At 42.1% G+C, this 19,989-nt stretch overlaps 2 protein-coding genes across 2 annotated transcripts; both read right to left on the bottom strand.

Annotated features, from left to right (window-relative positions):
- Window positions 1-66: 66 nt before the first annotated feature.
- ccndx (cyclin Dx) lies at window positions 67-2,993 on the bottom strand. The gene is made up of 4 exons (XM_085155784.1): window positions 1,796-2,993; window positions 1,466-1,681; window positions 971-1,291; window positions 67-747 (listed from the first exon to the last, which is right to left on the bottom strand). The coding sequence occupies exons 1-4, from the start codon at window positions 2,060-2,062 to the stop codon at window positions 598-600; spliced, it is 954 nt and encodes a 317-aa protein (XP_085011910.1). The 5' UTR covers window positions 2,063-2,993; the 3' UTR covers window positions 67-597.
- A 5,168-nt stretch (window positions 2,994-8,161) lies between these two features.
- Window positions 8,162-18,803, bottom strand: tbc1d17 (TBC1 domain family, member 17). Its single transcript, XM_085155772.1, has 17 exons — window positions 18,672-18,803; window positions 16,903-16,998; window positions 16,735-16,812; window positions 16,523-16,634; window positions 16,264-16,447; window positions 15,997-16,108; window positions 14,910-15,080; window positions 14,694-14,819; window positions 13,766-13,869; window positions 13,255-13,349; window positions 13,052-13,168; window positions 11,168-11,268; window positions 10,461-10,560; window positions 9,606-9,703; window positions 9,303-9,419; window positions 9,128-9,214; window positions 8,162-8,918 (listed from the first exon to the last, which is right to left on the bottom strand). Exons 1-17 carry the CDS (start codon window positions 18,696-18,698, stop codon window positions 8,757-8,759), a joined length of 1,887 nt encoding a protein of 628 aa, XP_085011898.1. The 5' UTR covers window positions 18,699-18,803; the 3' UTR covers window positions 8,162-8,756.
- Between the last annotated feature and the right edge of the window lie 1,186 nt (window positions 18,804-19,989).

Raw genomic sequence — 19,989 nt, 5'->3', positions numbered from 1 at the left:
CGGGTAAGGAGCTTTGGAATTGTGATCACAATTTTGTATTATGGTGAACATAATGCAAGCTCACCGTGATAAATGTGCCACATAATTAATGAGACAAAATCCCCCTTTAGTGAGATAACATCAGATATAAAAGATTGCTTTTGGAGGCGCGTGGCTTTGCACATGAAGGCATCAACGGATATTGGGTAAAAATAGACACAAAATATGTACAAACATTTTTAATAGCTTTAAAAATAGATTTTCTGTGTATTGAACTCAGCACAAAAACACAAAGTTATGGTAAATTGAAATAAATTAACATAAAACGAATCAACAATTGCGCATGAATAATAAATAAAAGGTATAAATATGATTCTTTTAAAAAATCTAGGCCTAATATAAAATTAATAGAAGCATTAAATATGGCACGTGGAAAACACGCCTTTTCACAAATAAATTAACAAAAATAAATTAACAACCACACGCAAAAATAGCTAAATTATATGAGGAAATAATGTCAGAGCATTCTGAGGTCATATTGAATTTACATCAGTTTGACTGATGAGCTTAAAGGGTTTTGATTGGTTGACACTTTCAATGCAACACTTCATTCAGTGTTCACAAGTCAATCTCTCTCATGTCAGTTGGTGTTCCAGGCCTTTCGTTCTCCACCTCCTCGTCTTTTTCTGTGGGGCCCTGCTGAAGCCCACTCCTCAGACGCTGGTGGAGGGCATATTCAATCATCTCACTGTAGCACTGCAGCACAGCCTGGAAAGCAAGAAAGAGAAAAATGAAGTCTTTTGTGTAAGATATGTGTATTTCACTGCATTTGACAAAGCTTTGAAACAAGGAGGCCCTTCAAAACAAAACAAAAAAATGCTTCTTGTTGATTCTGTCCTTTTGCAAAATTAAAATTCCAACTGAAAACCTCATTTAAATCAAATCAAATCTAATAATTGAGTCTACTTGCAAACAAAACAGGCATTCTCACCAGGTCGGTCTGGCACAGTTCAGCCAATGCTTCACTCATAAGGGCCAGCTGAGTGAGGCCCTTGTTGCCCAGGCCTCGCAGGGCACAGTTCAGTGACGCTGCAGCAACAAGCGATGGCGGGGCTCCCAGAAACCGGGAGTCGCAGACACACATGGCGGCCAGCGTGTCACTGTGCCGCCGCAGGGTGGAAAGCTGCTCCTCTGCAGATTCACCGCTATCTCCTCTCTCCTCTACACAGGCGAGAAAATGTGGGAGAAAATCCTGCGGAGTCACTGCTGCTGTGTCCCATCGGAGGGTGGCGAGGATAACACGCTCCATTTCCTAATGGAAGGGAGCATGAAAACAGGAAAATTTTAGCTGAAGCCCAACTTTATGGGCTACATTTGAAAGACTTTGGCATCCAGTGGAGACAAATCACTGTTAGGTATTAGAGGGCCACAGCTGGAAAAGACTCCCGAATGGGATTAGGTTATTCGGAGTATGAGATAAACTCACCAACAGGTTCGATGGCAGGAAGCTGTATTCAGCTGCCGCACACAGGGTGTCAGCGGTCACGCTGTCACACTCTGTGAGCTTCGAGGCTATAAGGATGCAGCCAGCAGCCAGGCAGTACAATGAGACCGGTACAGACAGAGACGCAGACAGGAACCTGTCCATCAGAGAGACAGACAGGGGGAAGACTGTCTCATCACAACCACACTCACAGCACACCTGGAGAGGAGGGAAGAAGGATGAAAGACGTCAGGATCACAGCTGTCCCGATGACATAACTCACCCAGCACTATGAGGCAAATCGAAAAACTGGAGCATGAGAGAACTGAATACCTCCAGGGCCCATTTGGCAAGCTCCTCCCTGCGCTCCGGATCCCTGTGGATGAGAGTGATGTAGAGCATGGAGGGCATGTATCTCTCCTCCACGTGAAGCAGCCTCTGGATCACTCGATGCCCCGACACTGTTGGGTCCCAGGCGGCTCGCAGCTGAGGCGAGCCACCGTTGTGGCCCTGGGCTTGTGCCTCCCTCTGGCTCTGATCCTGAGTCTGGTCATCCTCCACTTCCTCACACCACAGAGACACAGGCATGTCTCTGTCCATCTGCACAGCCTGCTGGCTAAAATATGAACTTGTTTATGTCCAGGAGGGAATTAAAAGAAAAAACAACGTCCTTCTGCCACACGAGGAAGCTGAATAGTTTGCAGGTAAATGGAAGTTGGTAAATCACTGTAGAGCCTTCTTGTTTTTTGCTGAAATGAGTCTTCCTGAGGTGGCCCTGCTGAATATCCCCCCTCACTAGAAGCTCAAAGTTTTATACCCAGCAGTCGGGGAGAGAGGGGGAGTGGTCCAGAGGGGTGGGAAATGCCATAGGAAGGGGCAGAGACCCTCATGAGCGACATAAAATAATAAGTTAACAAACAATGCGATCCGTGCAACAATTGCCTCAACAGGTGGGGAGAGGGAGAAAGAAGGAGAGCAAGGGGAGAGAGGGAGGCAGGGGAGGGGAAAAGAGGAACAGACAAGAGAGGGTGTGGCCCGCAGGGACAGAGCAACAGCTTGTCACCGACAGTGAAAAAAGAGAAGGACGAAAAGAAAAGGCAACGAGGGGTGAGAGAGAGAGAGAGAGAGAGAGAGAGAGAGAGAGAGAGAGAGAGACCTCCAGACTGTGACAATGGGCATGGATGACAAAAGGATGAGGGTGTTTGTTTACAACGTGAGCACGGGAGGAGAGATGTTCAGTCTTGTCCTGCTGTCAGAGAAAGATCCTCAAGTTCTGATATTTTTTTAGTTTCCCAAACATTCACACATACAGTCCCATTACTGCTGTCTGTGCAGTTTCAGGGATTTTTGTGTCGTATAATGATTTGAGTTGGTGCTTTGCAGGTTTGCAATCCTAAAAAGTTGCTTACGTCCCAGGATGCATCTGGAGAACTGTGATTAAGTGATTAAAAATTAAAGATAGATCAAATGAGAATAAAATCTCACATTTCATTCAAGCGAGAATACCCCAAAGGTCCTTTGTTTTTACAAATGTTTTTTTTTAACAAAGATATTTGATGAGGTAATTCTAGATTGATTCTAGATTCCTTTGTAAGGAAACAATATAACAGCTGCGTGCAAACGTACTAAACAAAAAAATGAATCAATTTTTGAAACAATTACAAATTAATCAATAAAGAAAAATAATATTTGACAGCGGGGTTGCAAACAGATTTCTTTTTTGGAAGCTTTTGCACTCTTTAGATGGAAACGTTAAAATAAAACCTTGAATACTGCACACATCTTGGGTTTCTCACCATTTATCAGGGGAGAGGAAGGGATTTCAAAAGTAGTTATAAATGTGTTCGTCAAACTTTTGGCTCTGAGCTTCTCTGTCGTCACAGATTGTCATTGTCAAAGCAACCTGCGTCCCCTTCGGTCTCCCCTCCCCGTGGCAATCTGCTGCTCTTGTTTAAAGAGCGGCGAGGCCAGCGGGGAGGGCCGGGCGAGGTATGTGCAACAGACAGTGGAGCCGGGCAGGTCAATGAGCCGTATTGTCTCCCTTTACAAATCAGTGTCAGACAACAGCTCCTGGCCTTCTGCCTGCTGCTGGCTCTTCGCAAACACACACTTCACACATTCACGGGGTAGACACACTTTTCACGCACTCCCCGGGGAGCCCACTGATGGTCACAATGGGGTCGCACTCCCCAGTGGAGAATACAGATTGTATTTGACACACTCATTACAGGTGGCTCTTCACACATTTAAGGCGTCAATGGCAGCTAAGGTTTCAAATGGGAGTTAAATGGACAGAGATACGAACACCATGCCGTGGATCACCACGACTTGATTTCAGCTGAGCATCAATAATTCATACCTGCTGTGACAAAGAAGTGATTCAGTTTCATATGTAACCCCAAAACAGTATTTTTATGGAGGGAAAAAAAAAAGAACACTTCATTTAGCTCCAAAGTTGGGCAGGTTCTGTATTACAGCAACCAAAAGACTATAAGTAAAAAACTCAGTAAGACAGAATATGACAAAACAATCGTCCTAAAATGGTAAACTGAACAAACACAAGAAAGATTTATAAGATGGAAACACACAATGGGAGAACATGCAGCTGAAATCTGTACTTATACTGTGAGTAATGTTCCGATAAAGCACTTGATTAAATTTCACTATTGCAAACGTAAGCACGAGCTACTTTGATGAAAGTCAGGAAAATATAAAATAATCACAACCACTTATCTGAGACTCACCAACATAATCTCATAAAATATTCCAAAACCTGAAACCCATATCATAACAAGCTAAAGCTAAAATCCCCAAGAATGCAGACCTGATTAAACTGACTAGAGTCCCACTTTCTGTGAAAATGCGTAACATTTTCCATCTTCATATGATGGTTGTTTGTCTGAAGCTAAACTAAAAAAAATTAATACTGGATGTCTAAAAACATTTTAATTAACTAAAATAAAAATGGGGCAGCACGGTGGCACGGTGGTTAGCACTGTTGCCGCACAGCAAGAAGGTCCTGAGTTCAATTCCAACATCAGGCCGGGGTCTTTCTGTGTGGAGTTTGCATGTTCTCCCCGTGTTTGCGTGGGTTCCCTCCGGGTACTCCGGCTTCCTCCCACCGTCCAAAGACATGCAGCTTGTGGGGATAGGTTAATTGGATAATCTAAATAGCCACTAGGTGTGAATGTGCGAATGAATGTGAGTGCGAATGGTTGTCTGTCCCTGTGTGTTAGCCCTGTGACAGACTGGCGACCTGTCCAGGGTGTACCCTGCCTCTCGCCCTATGATAGCTGGGATAGGCTCCAGCGCCCCCCGCGACCCTGAAAAGGATAAGCGGAAGTGAATGGATGGATAAAATAAAAATAGAAACTACACTCTGACGTGGACGTATTTATTGAGACTTTGGATGATTACAAGAAGGCTTTCAAAAGTTCTGTGTTTTTAATGTGATACATGATGTCATTTTCCCAAGTCTTGTGTCTAACATGTGGCATCCACACAATAGTAATTAAAAAGACTGAAACCTAAAATTAATACCCCCCCTCCAAATCAGAATCAGTGGTTAAAAACATATTATAACACATGTTTGAATGTACTACACGCAGGCATTGAATCTATACTGAAATTCTGAGTTCTTTTAGGGTATTTCAGGGTTTGTACATGAACTTACCCAAAGTTTACAACTAATTAACACAAGAGCAAAATGTTTTCCCTTTAAAATATTCATGCAAGGTTAAAGTTTAAACCTGTACAAAACAATGCCAGTGCATCCTGTGTCCAGTGTTCCAAGCCTAGTAAGTAAGTAAGTAAACTTTATTTATTAAGCGCTTTTCACAGACAGACAAACAATGTACACAAATATTAAAATAAACAATAAAATCAATAATTTTATTGATTTTAGACCATTCATTCAATTTTCCTGAGTAACTGAATTCATAGTAAACAACTCATAGATGAGAATCTCAGGCACAGGGAGTAGATCAGCAGCCACATTATCAAACTGAGATGGTTATTCTTAGACACTCTGCATAATGACAACACGAAGAGACATAATCCTGCAATTCTTAGTCGATTGTAGCATTAGTGAGAGCATATTAGGTTTAAAGCGGTCGACAAGGCCTTCGCCTATAAAACAGGCTTTGAAAAGGGCTGAAAGCAGATTGAGTTTGAATGAAGGACTGAGTAAGTTTGGCTCTGCCAGTCAAGTGAGGTCAGGATGGGGTGGGACGGTGGGAGGGCGAGAGGGCGAGAGTGACAGATCGTCGGGCTGTTTAAGCACCCTGCTAAATTCATACACCGCAGCTGTATTCAAACAACATGGATCGAGGGGCTCGAAGACAGCCACCAGCCACAGGAGGAGTGCAGCAGGTCCTGAGAAGGGGGTGTGGCTGCCCGCCCCTCATTTTCCAGCTCATTTCCCAGGACAGTGGAGAACAGAGGCCCTATTTTCCCCTTGAGCTATTCACCTCACACAGACACCTGCTGGCCAGTGGGGGAGGAGAGGGGAGGGAGGGCAAAGTTTAACCAGTTCACAAGTTAAGACATAAACAAGTGCAGTTTACTGTAACGGTCTGTCAGTCTTTGACCTCGGATTTATCGGACAAATGTAAACGAGTCGTTGGAATCGTTTTTACACAGACGCAGAGTAGCGAAACATCTTCACTAAATCAATGTGTTTATCACAATTTTGAGACTATCAGTTGAGTTTTTGACAGCATTTGGCTGTTACGCTAAAGGGGAGCTATTACCTCTGTTATTAACAGTTACGATGTTTGATGGTCGTATTCAGTGTTGGGGAGTAACGGAATACATGTACCGCCGTTACGTATTTAAAATACAAAATATGAGTAACTGTATTCCGTTACAGTTACCGTTTAAAAAGGTGGTATTTAGAATACAGTTACTTTGTTGAAATAAATGGATTACACGGCGGTACTTCCCTGTTTCATATTGTGGCGGGTCAGGACTGTTTGGGTTTTGTTTGACAGCTACGTTCTGTTGTTCCAGGCGGCAGCGTTGCGGTTGCCACGGTTACAGGGCAACGCTCTCGCTCTGCGTGTTTTCCTGTTTCCCGCCATTTTGTTGTTGTGCTAAGCTAATAGGCAGAATGCTACAGGTATAGCTCTAAGACTCGACTGTACGCTGTGTTCGTGTTTTCCTCCAAAAACAATAAGTTCTGTTGGAGCAGCCTTTCAACGCCTCTCTCTGTCTCTCGCTAGCAAAGTTGACCCAGACAACAAGTAAAGCTAGTTTTCGGCTACGAGCCCGACACGGAAGCCACTGTATTAGCCAGAGGTCCCTTTACTGCGGTTCGGACCTTCAGTAACAGTAATAAATCACAGCAATAGTACATTCATGTAGTTGTAAAATGCATGATAATATATTAAGTAATCCAAAGTATTCAGAATACGTTACTCTCCTCGAGTAACGTAATGGAATACGTTACAGAATACATTTTGGGGCATGTATTTTGTAATCTGTAATGGAATACATTTTAAAAGTAACCTTCCCAACACTAGTCGTATTAAATATGGCCAAAGTTTCAAATAATGAAATGACAGGGTGTGCCGATAATCCCTGTGAGGAAAAAGCTCAGAGTGCTCTAAACACTCAGTTTAGGTATTTCTTTTCTACTCCTGGCTCTTTATGATGTCAGTGAGAGCTGATATCCCTAAAGTAGTCATCTCAGGTACACAGCGTTGGCTGCTGGACCTGAGATGCATCTGCTGTTCAAAACTGCTGTTTGCAAGGGGCAACCAATCAGAATAAAGGAAGGATCTAAAACAGCTCATTGATTGAGCTGGAATCTTTCTTATAGATTCCTGCATTCTGCAGCTTTTCATTTCAATTTCTATCTTTATGTATTTACATGTAAAATTCAAACAACTATTTCCCATTTTTTCAGTTTTTAAACTACATCTAAAACATTTGCATCTGGATAGTTTAAGATATATAACTAGATATATTTTAAATATGTAAATATACAGATATTTACATATTGGAGCCTATCCCAGTCTATCCCAGCTAGCACAGGATGAGAGGCGAGGAACACCCACACACCTCGCCAGCTCCAAGAAAACAAACATAACAGCACGAGAGAGAGAGAGAGGACCTTGTTATGGTGAGTTTATGCATAAGAAGTAACTTTATAGGACCGAGGTGAAGTTACTCCTCACTGATATGAGTATTAATAATGGATTGCATTTATATTGCACTTTTCGAGACCCTCAAAACGCTTTACAATCCCACTATTCATTCACTCTCACATTCACACACCGGTGGAGTGTGCACAGCTACTCTGGGGCAGACTGACAGAAGCGAGGCTGCCATATTGGCCAACATCTGGCCAACACCAGTAGGTGGTGGGTGAGTGGGTGTCTTGCCCAAGGACACAACGACCAAGACAGAGCTGGGGATCGAACCGGCAACCTTCCGGTTTACAAGATGAACTTCCAACCCCCTGACCCACGGTTGCCTCGTTTATTATTGCTGTGGATCTGCAGGTAAACTCAGACCTGCACACTGACGCTCACCTCCACCATTTGATAAATGAATCCTTTTCAAGTCTTGGGGAGGATGTTATCGTCTGTTCCTTCCTCACCTGATTCTTATCCACAGGGGGGATCAAGTTCAGTTATCTTGAACTTCTTCTGCTTACGTTTTTACAAATGGATAAAGTAGAGTTTAAATACTCTGTTTTGTTATGATTCAACCATTTATTTGGTAATAACGAGATGAAAATGCTAGAACATCATACATATAGTTACAAGGCTTAATATTACCAAAGTGGCATGTGGAACCTATAAGGCATGCACAACCTTTGCATAGGGCTGGAATGGCATCTTACAGTACTAGCAAAATACTGCCAGTGAGTTTATGCGTCGTCTATTTCTCTTTACAGGAGGAGTGGTGAGAGGACCGTAAGAAAACACAAAATAAACTGAAACGTAATCAAGGGATAAACGAATTAATATAGTTAAATAATAAGTAAAAGCAGAAGCAAAAGTGTCATGAAAACAGGAGATGTAAACAAGTGACGAGGAAACCGAGGAGGACAGCATACACACAAAAACAGCACTGCAAGCACGGCTATAGTGTTTAAACACGTTGGATTGTAACTTTCATGAACACACAGCGAGAGAAAAGAGCCTCCACAGTGCCCCCTGCCTCTGACCATCGGTAACAACAGTCTTCGCTCCATACCATGGGATAATATTTAGTACATATTTCATATATAAATATCTTTTACACATCTCTTAGCGAGTGTCAGTCCACCAGCTGATAATCAGATTTAAGGGCAGCTGGGGCCACACGCTGAATTAGAAGCTGCAGCTCCTTCCTGTGATTGGCTGAGGAGGCGCTGTGTCTCGCTGGCCTGTGAGTCTGGGCTCTCTTCCTCTGAGCTGGGTGGGACGTAAAGACCCAGGACCTGCTTCACCTTAACAGGAAGCTCCTAGGGTGGAAAGGGAAGAGGAAAAAGGGGAAGTTACAAAGCAAGCAAGTTATTAAATGATCAGTTAACATAATATAGCACAAGATAAATTGTTTTCCTATTATATTCTGATAATACTAATAAAAAAAAAATAATCTCAGATTTGGACCAACAGATATTTTACTGGCTGTATGTCGAATCATTAGGTATGAAGTGGCCCCGTGTCTTACCTTGCACAGAAACAGCTGTAGGTAGATGGCCTCGGCTCCACGCAGAACGCTCTGCAGGTCCAACTTCATTGTCAACTCGTTAATGTGCTGCAGATGAAAAACATTATAGAAGATGAAAATCTGTATGATTACAGAAAAAAAAAAAATAACCGTCATCTTTAATCCAGACACACACCTTCAGAATAGTGTTGAAGTCATGGTTCGAGCCTATCAGCTCTTCTCGCTGGGACTCGAGGATGGAACAGGCGATCAGCAGGTGGAAGTTTTCACATGGAAGACGAGTCCAGAGGACCTGAGGAAGAAAACGCGATGCTATAAAATGCGATGTCAAGATGCAGCCCAAACAATCCTTACTGTAGACTGTAAAATAGTAGCACATAAAATATAAAACAACTGAATATGGGATTTCAAATTAAAGGTGAAGCATTCAATCAATTCAAGACACAAATATGTTAAATTGGTACAGTCAAGCACTCACCTCCCACAGCGTGAGGATATCCTCAAAGGAAAACTCTCTCTTGAACCAGATGAGCAGCCAGCGGAAACAGAAGCAAAGCGAGCCGCTGTCCTGAGAGTCTGAAGGACATGCAAGGAAGGGAGAACTGGAATTTTAGTTCTTTACAAAAAAGAAATTATTATTGCACAGAGTTTTCTCAGTTTCATACATATGCGTGGCATGTATGTCACCTTCAGCATATCTAAACTTATATAACTCCCCCCTCCCTGAGCCTGGTTCTGCTGGAGGTTTCTTCCTGTTAAAAGGGAGTTTTTCCTTCCCACTGTCGCCAAAGTGCTTGCTCATAGGGGGTCATATGATTGTTGGGTTTTTCTCTGTATCTATGAAGCGCCTTGAGGCGACTTTTGTTGTGATTTGGCGCTATATAAATAAAATTGAATTGAATTGAATTGAAATTGAATATGTGAGAGGTCAGATTCAACAGAAAACACGATAATGTCTTCCTTTTGTGCACCTCTGGTCGTCTTTCTAAATTGCTGCTATATTTAAGGTTCGACTTCGCCTTCGGTGTCAAACTGACCCAACCTCAAACTGTAAATTCATCCGCCAGTCCCTCCCTGTGACTTTATCTTCTGCCCCAAATGCCATGCAAATTGACAAGTTGCTCCTTTTAGACAGAAGCACATGTATACAAGTACATGTGGTCAGAATGAGACCTCTGGGGAGTGATAGGAACTGAAATTAGTGCTGAGGTGCAAATCAACACAACAATGAAGCTTTAAAACTTCTTTATCTTGCCCAGCTTTACTTTGCACGTTTCATTTTACACTCTCACTTCTACTGTTAATGTGCCTGGCTAAATAGGAGCTCACTTACCCAGGAAGTCACAGAGCTCTGGGTCCAGCGCCTTCAGCAGGATACTGAGCTGAAGAAGCTGCTGCTTCATGGCCTCCTGAGACTCTTCAAAGTTCTGGTGCTGCAGGAAAGAAAAACAAAGACCTGTTCTTCAGCTGGAGTCTACGGCTTCTTACAAATACATCAATCTTTTGGATGTTTCTGCTTTGACACTCCGCTAATTTCATTATTGTTTTTCTCTCACTGCTTCATCAGATCTCAATGATCAATATCACATTTCAGCACAACATAGAACCAGATGACAATGTGCCTTTATTTAACATTTAATAAGGTGTAATGCTTGTGATTGTTGGCAAACAGCCTCAGGCTACAAACCAAAATCCAGTGAGTGTTTTTGTGGTTGCTTCACAACTGGAGACAGCAGCGAGTTAGCAGAAGAGCACACTGAGAGACATCCAAAGCAGTTTTAAGTGTGGGCTTTTTATATTCATTCAAATCAGATGTTGATGAGGTCTTAAGTAACTGCACAAAAATCACTTCACTGGCCCAAGTGCATTTAAACTTTCAAAGGTTATGTTTGTGCTGCTGCCGAGTTAATTATTCTCCATTCGGAGCAGAAATCGACTCAAATATGGAGTAACAGCTTTAAAAGCTCTTGTGTGTCTCAACAGAAGATCACGGGTTTGTGACAGACGATAACAAAAAAGAGAACAGATGTTTTTACTAACCACCAGCTCCATGAATCCTGTCAGACACCAGAACGACTCCACCTCATTCTGGGTGACGAACAGGATAGGAGAAAGAAGATCACTCATCCCCTGCACATAACCTGCACCGATGAAAAAGGAGACCTGTGTTAAACCTGTGTTACAAACATATTTAAATACATACTTTACTCAAACCGCTTTTAATAGCTGCCAAACCCTTTGTTGATTGGTCTTAAAACACCATGGACATCTCTGTTGTTTCACTGTTTATTTTGTTGTTTGCTGAACACAAGGAAGTAGAGAAAATTAGCCAGTTAAGTAACAGGAAGTTGTAGAATACTTTTCCTCCTGTCGTTGCAAATCTTTCTGGTCACCAGACGCCACTTGTACTGGCACCGTAATGCTTGTTCAACTTTTATTTTCATATACAAACAATATGAAGTCATGTGAAAGTAAGCTACTGAATCACGTGGTGTACTTAGAGAACCAATTTTAGCAGCAATAGGTTGACGTGATGGGTAGGGCTGTTCGATATAACGATATATATCGGATGACGATAAAAACGTCTATCTTTCATTTTACGCTATCGTTTGTTTCGTGGTGTCGCAAAATAAACTGTTTACGGTAATATTTTTTCTTTATTTTGATGGTCACTGTAGTGGCTATATTAATTTCTTAAAGTTCTCTCTTTCTCTTATATTTAATATAACCACACTACGGACGGACAAGCGCCTGTTTTTATGCGTTGTCGTTAGCAACAACGACGGTAACACCATAGCGTGTCTGCTTTCACAGTAAAGCTCAAGATCCTGTTGAGACTTTTCAAAATAAACTGAATCACGTGAAAGAGCAGATTATTTAAGGATGAGAAGTAAAAAAAAAGAGCCGCCAGGTGCTAAAAAATAAACCTTAGACTCAAACGTTAGAGCAGGCTTTTCCCCGCAGCACGCCGTGTAATAAATACTCACAAAGAAAACGGCGGCCGTTACAACTTATGTCTAAAAATGTATCGTTTCATGCGTCGGTTAAAACACTCGACTCCAGGTACATGACGTGCAGCTGGAAACACTTCCCGCAAGTCGAGCTGCCCGAGATTCACAGAATTTACAGAAAATGTTTGATTGATTTATATCGTTATCGGGACGATAGAATTCTTATATCGGGATATGAGATTTTGGTCATATCGCACAGCCCTAGTGATGGGTTTCTATATGACTTCATCAGTCACTGGAGGAGTTTTGGTCCACTCTTCTTTACAGCATTGCTTCAGTTAATTGGGCTTTGAAGGGATTACTCTCTTAAGGTCCCACCACAGCACTTCAATCAGGCTGAGGTCTACACTTCGACTGGGCCCTTGCAGCACCTTGATTATTTTCTTATTCAAACATTCTGTTGTAGATTTGCTGTTGTGCTTGGGAGAGGATGTCCTGTTAGATGACCCAATTTGGGCGAAGCTTTAGCTCTCGTACAGCCTTACATTTGACTGGAATACTTTTGTATACAGAAGAGTTCATGGTCTAGTCAGTGACTGCAAAGCCGTGACACTGTTCTTCATGGCCCAACACGTCTACTTTGGTTTCATTGTTCCTGAAGTCTTGTAGTTTGCTCTTTCTAAACCTGCGCCATGTTCTTTTTAAAGAGAACGGGCTTTCTCCTGGCAACTTTTACAAACAAGCCATACTTGTCATGAACTTAGCTCATGGGTTTTCTGCTATTTCTATGCGCCTTGCACGGTGTGACCTTGGGGCGAATTTTTTGGGTCGTCCACTTCTGGGAAGATTGTGGCATTACACCTAAAAGATCCAGTCCAGGAAACTACCAAAGGTGATCTTTTTGTCAGTCACATGTACCGGTGATCAATTTATGAAGTGCACATCTGTTTACCAGCGGTTCATAAATACACACCCAGATCAAAGTTGTACATGCAGTAAGTCATCAGCACGTCGTGAAGCAGGGTCAGTCCCGGATTGTCATTCCCAGAGAAGAAAGTGTTGTGTCTGTCTGTCCTGTTGACGTCTCGCTCTGTCACAACAGAACAAAGACAGTTTAACTTCTGACGGGCAGCTGACTAAACGCTGAACAGATCTTCTGTTATTAGACGTACTGACCTATCAGGCTTCTGTATCCTCTGAGGAGGGAGTTTCTCATCTCCTGCTCTTCACTGACAGACTTCCACTGCACCTTCATCCTGAAGTACTCATCCCTGCACACGCAGAAGGGTTGTTAAAGCAAGTGAACAGTTCAAGAGTTTAGGAAATACACTGGCTCGCTGCTAAGCATTAAAAAAGAAAAAAAGTGGCTGCATCTAGCTCAGGAGGGAAGGAGAGCAGGTCATCTGCTAATTGGAAGGTTGGTGGTTCGAACCCTGGCTACTAACCCAAAGTTACTCTCTGATGTATCCATCGGAGTGTGTGTATGTGTGTTTGAATATTAGCTATGAAAGCACTTTTGTAGGAGATGTGTGTGAACAGGGCGACTGTTTTGAGCGCTCAGGTGGAGTAGAAAAGCGCTATATAAGAACCAGTCCATTTACTATTTACCAAGCAAGGCAATGAGAGCGTTTCCCAAAGCCTCAATAAATTATCATAAAGATATGACAGGAAAAAAAATTATACTAACGTTTTGACCCGAAGAATGTCCTCTCTTTCCTTGGCAGTGCTGTTCCACGGATAAAACCCCAGCAGGAATTTCCATATCTCCTTCCTCAGTGAGTGTGTGACGCCCTGCAAGATACACAAAAACCCCATCAAAGAATGCACACCTGGTTAAACATGAGAAACACACGTTTGTCTCTAAGGCTACGTTCACACTGCAGGCGAAAGCGCATCAAATCTGATTTTTTTGACCCTATGCGACCCATATCCGATCATGGTGTGACAGCGTGAACGGCACAAATCCGATATTTTCAAATCCGATCTGGGTCACTTTCGTATGTGGTACTGAATCCGATACATATCCGATGTTTTAGAAAGCGACTGCTGTTTGAACGGTCATGTCGCATTAAATCCGTCTTTTACGTCACTGACACAAGACAGACGCCAATTATCAGCGCCCGATAAGACATCGCGAACACTTCCTGGCCATCCTGTGTAGATGTCAATGAAACTGTTGGGAAGACAACGTTGGAGAAACGTGAACATTTTATTTGTACTGTATAATCTGCAGATTCTGACCGAAATCTGCAGCTATCCTTTGAAGCACCGCTCCTCTAAAACAGCAATAAGGATAATTATTAGGTTTTTTACATTATTGTGTAAATAACAAAATAACTTAAAGCAAAAATTGGGAAACGTAAAGTCTGAAGTCTTTACATTAAGGCCATCAGTCAAACAATACTGTTGCTCTGGGTCTAAACAGAGCGCGTTGTGTGTGACGTCTTCTTTTGCGCATGCGGGCCGCTTTGAGCGTTCACACTAGAGCGCGTTTGCTGTCGCATTTTATTTGTAGTGTGAACGAGCAGACAAAAAAATCGGATTTGATCAAAAAATCGGAATTGAGCATTAAGACCTGCAGTGTGAACGTAGCCTAACTCTATTTACTGTCCTACCCCTCTGAACACAAGTTCTTTGATTTTTTCTTTGCAAGTCACTCGCCCCTCAGAGTCCAAAAACTCCTCCCACTTATCCAGAGGCTGTCCCCTTGTTACATCTGGTTTGGGTCCAAGTTCCACACCCTTGATGAAAGAAATAAAAGCAAACATTAATAACTTATTTTTTATTCCATCTATCCGCGCTCAAATTATCTTTTTGTATCTTTCTCTTACGCAGGTGATGAGTTCGAATCCGGGCTCTTCATCCGGCTGTGGAGGCAAACTGGGATCCTGAGGAGTACGTGTGTGGATGGGGGACTCTGGAGGCCGAAGTGCTGCCCTGAAGAAATTTGTGACTTTGGAGAATCCACCAAATGTAGTGGCATACGGGTCATGGATAAATCTCTGTTATAGGTGAAAAATAAAGAATGTTTATGCAAATGAAGGCCTGTCGTTTTAAGTATGATGTTTCCTTCACTAATGTTAGCTGGTACCAAAGGCTATGATTAAAAAAGACAGATGAAACCACTGTGTCGCTGCCACCGCATGTAGTCCTGTGTTGATTGTCTGTTATATGTTATATGTAGCACCAAGGTCTTGGAGGACCATTGTCTCGCTTCACTGTGTACTGTACCACTGCATATGATTGAAAGGAAATGCTACTTGACTTGACTTGACTTGACTTGGTGGAACCTGTTTGAAGCTCTGATGGTTTCGTTTTTGGCCGATCCCATCTTGCTTTCTATATGCATAATCTGTATGAGAGCAGTGCACAGATACAGAAACCTGCTAATAATTTCTGTTTTGTGTGATCTATTAGTACAATTACCTGCACAGTTAGTGCAGGAGCTGAGGCGAAGGCTGGTAAACAGCTACTGGACTACTCTGCCTGTGATGGCATCCAACTGTCAATGTGACCATGCCCAAATAATGCAACCTACTTTAAACATAAAAACATCTGAAATCGGTTTCGGAATTTAGTCGTCATCCGAGGGGAGACAAAAACTCTGAACTGCAAAAATGCTATAAACATGTTTATTACTACTCTGCAGTTGGAGGTGTTAACATCGGGGATCTATATAGCTCAAGCTGCTTTTAGAGGAAATTGAGATTTTGACACTTCCACATTAGCTTTTGTTTTCAAGCTCTGATGCTGCTTCGGTGGAAGATGACCTCATCACCGGGTCACTGGTGTTAATGGACAAGCTAGTAATTCATAGATTTTAAAATGATTAAGTGCGAGATTACTTAAGAAAATTACTCATTAGAAATGCAACATGCACTATCCTCTAAAAAAATAACAACAAAAAACTCTACTTACTGAGACAAGATCATTGCCTCCATCCTCAAGAAACTGCAGCCTATCAAAGGATTGAGGGAGCGTGCCTGAGTCCTGGGGGTAGGCAAGGAAGAGCCGCCCGTCAAGTGGTGACCTGATAACAAGAACAGAAACCGCATGACACCCTGACAAAGAAGCAAAGGGCATCTGAAACTGAGGTACTAATCAGGGTTTCTCCAGCATGTAAACAATGCTGGCATTCCACTGTAATTAGAAATCTGCTGCTAAAATGATTGCAGTGATGCTTACGGGTCCAGAATAATGTAGCGCTGAAGTGCCCTCAGCAGTTCCCGGGTTCCTCCTCTGTGGAAGTGCAAAGGAGGCAGTGGGTGACCACCTCTACTAGTCAGCACGAGAAAGTTTCGACCCAAGGAGAACCGAGACCTCCGAAGAGAGTACAGCTCTGAGAGAGGCAGCGAGAACGCCCACTGACCTGTGAGAAAAAAGAGGAGTTTTTAGTTTTCTGAGCACGAGCCTTTGCTAGGATCACCAGAAAAGCAGACTGCACCTGAATTTTTGACTGGGACGTGTTCTCGTTCTTTCTTCACAGTGCTTATAACTGCCCAGTCTGGCTCATACCCCGGGTCAAAGTTTGTATCCTCTTCCCCTCCATCACCATCCTGATCAGGTGGAGATTATTGGATGAGAATCCTATTCGAGCTAATAACAAATACAAATACTTTTTATTTTTCAGCATGTAGCAAATAGATGGTTCCTAACCTTTTTGCTGTAGAGTACAGCAGGAGCGTTGCGACCGTCATCCTCCAGTGGACTCCACTCTAGAGCTGGCAGCCCAGCCTGAAAAAACAAAGACATGATAGGTTACCCCCGTGCTTTCCTGATCATACCTTTGACCTAAACAGTCTTAGCTCACACAGACTTTCTTACCCGCTCCACAATGCGGATGAACCCTGGGATGCTAGTGTCCTGGTTACTCCTCTTGGCATTTGTGTGGAGGTATACCCCCTCCTTCTCAAATATCAGCTGAGGAGAAAAAAGCCCCACATAAATATGAAGTAGCAGAAATTAAGTGTAAAATATATTTGCAGTTAAAGGTGTTTGTTTTTTTTTGGTTGGTGTCAAATTTCAGTCACTCAAACAGGCAGGTAATAATTTACCTAAAGATTATTTTAATCATCATCAATAACTACAGTATAACTGATACCTTGTGTGGTTGAACACCACTTGTTTCTCTCAGAAGTTGAACTTGAACCATATACAAAGAGCAGGGATTTAATGGCCTGTGCATACTCAGAATTCCTATCGCTACTGGTGTTCTCAGGGTAAAGAGGTTGTCCACACCTCTTCACAAAGGCTAGGCACTCTGTGTGACATCTAAGCAGCATTTCAGGCTAGCCCAGCCCTGTTTTTGCCCAATCATTGTGGAATTTGCATGTTCTCAATGCACCTGATTGGGTTCTCTCCAGGTACTCTGGCGTCCTCCCATAGCCCAACGTGTCTTTTCAGCCCCAGTCACACACACAAACTGGTCAGTGACCTCCTGGCAACCCAAAATCCTCCAGCAGCCACTTTCCCTTAGGAACCAGTGGTCGCCAAACAGGTCTGTGTTCCTGACTTCGGGCTAATTGGTGGTACCACACTGACAGCAGGTTGGTTGTAAACAAAGCAAGTTTACTTTCTTGCAGTTAAAAAAACAAAAAAACATCCACGTGGAATAAACTCATCACATGGCAGATGGAAACAAGAATTAACGTCTAACACAGCTGATCCAAACTGATTCGTAGTTATCTGAGGTCAAGTGAGAAAAACAAAACGTGATGATTGTAAAAATAACGTAAACTTTAGAAATCATGAGAACTAACTGAAATACTTACATGATAACACTCAACCTGTAAAATTAGCTCATTTAGTTTCAGTCTTTGTCAGTCAACACCACAAGCATTAACCCACAAAAACCATGGTGGGTTCAACCCAGGAAGCTAAATGACAGCTCGGTATTTCCTAGGAAATAGCTCAAACGCCTTAATAGCATATAGTTATGGCAAATGAGGTCTTCGAGACCTTATTTAGAAGATTAACGTATTTTCCTGTTATTTTTCACCGTCTGAGAAACAAGAATTGGGTAAATTAAACCTCATTTGAAAAATGATTGACGATGGCTAAAACTTTTTGGAAAACTGGACAGCAAACTAAAATTAAAAACTAAATGATACTAATAAAAAATAAATAAATGCAAATGTAGCCCACCCAGTGCCCAACTGTGATTAACGCGCCCGTGCACCACGTGACCAGTCAAACAGCTGACCCGGCAGGTAAATCATAACAAAGAGCTGGTAAGTGACACGTTCACATCACATGACTATAAAGTCACTGCTCTGCTCAGGTCAGTGGGTGAAAGCGAGACAGCCGAACAGGACAAGTTGAATTAAGTTCGCGACTTTCTGAACACACTTTAAGCTTCCATGTCTGTGTGGTTATACACACAACTATACAAACAATATATCCAGCTCTTATATCGAGCTAAAGCACCACGTAGCCCAGCTCGAGCTTAACGAACGTTACTGGAGATCCACAGCTAGCTTTAGGTGCTACCATTAGTCAGCTATCAGAAGTTCTGCCCAATATTCAACAGCACAGTTACGAACATTCACAGAAACAGCCAGTGAAAACGTGTTAAACATTTAATTCAGGAGTACCTTATAATCCTCAGCGCTTTGCTCCATTTTCCTGTCGTCTCCGTCGTTCTCCCAAAACAATCGTGACGTCAAGCTTCCTGCTAATGCAAAACCCCGCCCATGGCAACGTCATGTCAGAAAACACCCAATCAGAACGTAATTTGTACTGCTTTGTTTTTAAATTATATTTTAAACGCTTTAATATTATTACAGAGGCCAATATTTATGTAAGAGTTTATGGTATTATTTGATATGATTTTAATGTCAGCTACAGGCTGTGTCCTATTATGTCTGAATACCTTAATGTAAATTTTTATGTAATGCACATGACAACCACTAGAGGGCAGCAAACAACGCTGACTCTAAACAGCATTGGATTAGAAAAAAAAAGAATAACTTTAGTTGTATTCTAAAACAACAACAACAACAACAACGACAACAACAAACACAGTTACAAAGTGCCTCACAGTTAGGATGAACACCTACATCAAAAGACTGTGCACATCCCAACACACAGAACATGTGTTAAGTACTTGATGTAAACTTTAGCTAAAATAATGAGGAAATGATTACATGAAAGCTACTCTAGACTACTCAAAATTAGGTTTCAGCACTTTCTTTTTTAAACAAACCAATGACTCAGCTCACTTAAAGGAAGAAGAAAGGATGTTACAAAATTTACTGGTGTCAAAGACAGAAAAATGTGGGCATGCACAGCATTTTAATGTGAATGTGGCTCAAGAATATCACATAAGACCATAAAAATATTCTGATTCTGGGTTACTTGGCTGTCAAATTGCAGCTGAATAACCAGAGCAGACCGGCAGGCCTTAGACAAACTCGCTGCTTTCAGGGATATTTCAAAAACAATATTTCTGGCACTGATCTCAGTGGGGATGAACAGATGGTACCTTTCAGATGCAGTCGCAGTTTCAGGCATCCCTACATCCCCTCTACACCAGCAAGATAATTACATTAGAACAGAGGATATCCATCACAGAGAAATAATAGAGTTTTTGTATGATAGCCCTATATCTGCTGCTAAAATAGTGTGGCTGATTGGGGTTTAAATAATTCATCTATTTACAACCTTTTTATGTGTTTAAATTTTTTTTACTGTGACCAAGAGCTGCTATAATCAATATTTATTTGATTGCAACTTATTAAAAGGATAAATGTCAACGTTAATGTCTATTTGGGAAATATATAAACACAGATTTATAAAGCTCTAGGAAGATCCTGAGGAGAGTGCAAAAGAGCATTTAGCTACAAAAGGACCACATCTCCCTGCCAAGCGCCAGCTGAGAGAAACATGACTCCAAATTCATGCTGATCTATA

This window comes from Neolamprologus multifasciatus, chromosome 4, assembly GCF_963576455.1.
Source record: "Neolamprologus multifasciatus chromosome 4, fNeoMul1.2, whole genome shotgun sequence".
Taxonomy (NCBI): domain Eukaryota; kingdom Metazoa; phylum Chordata; class Actinopteri; order Cichliformes; family Cichlidae; genus Neolamprologus; species Neolamprologus multifasciatus.
Note: the sequence above shows the minus strand (reverse complement) of the source record. Positions and strands in the feature narration are given on the sequence as shown.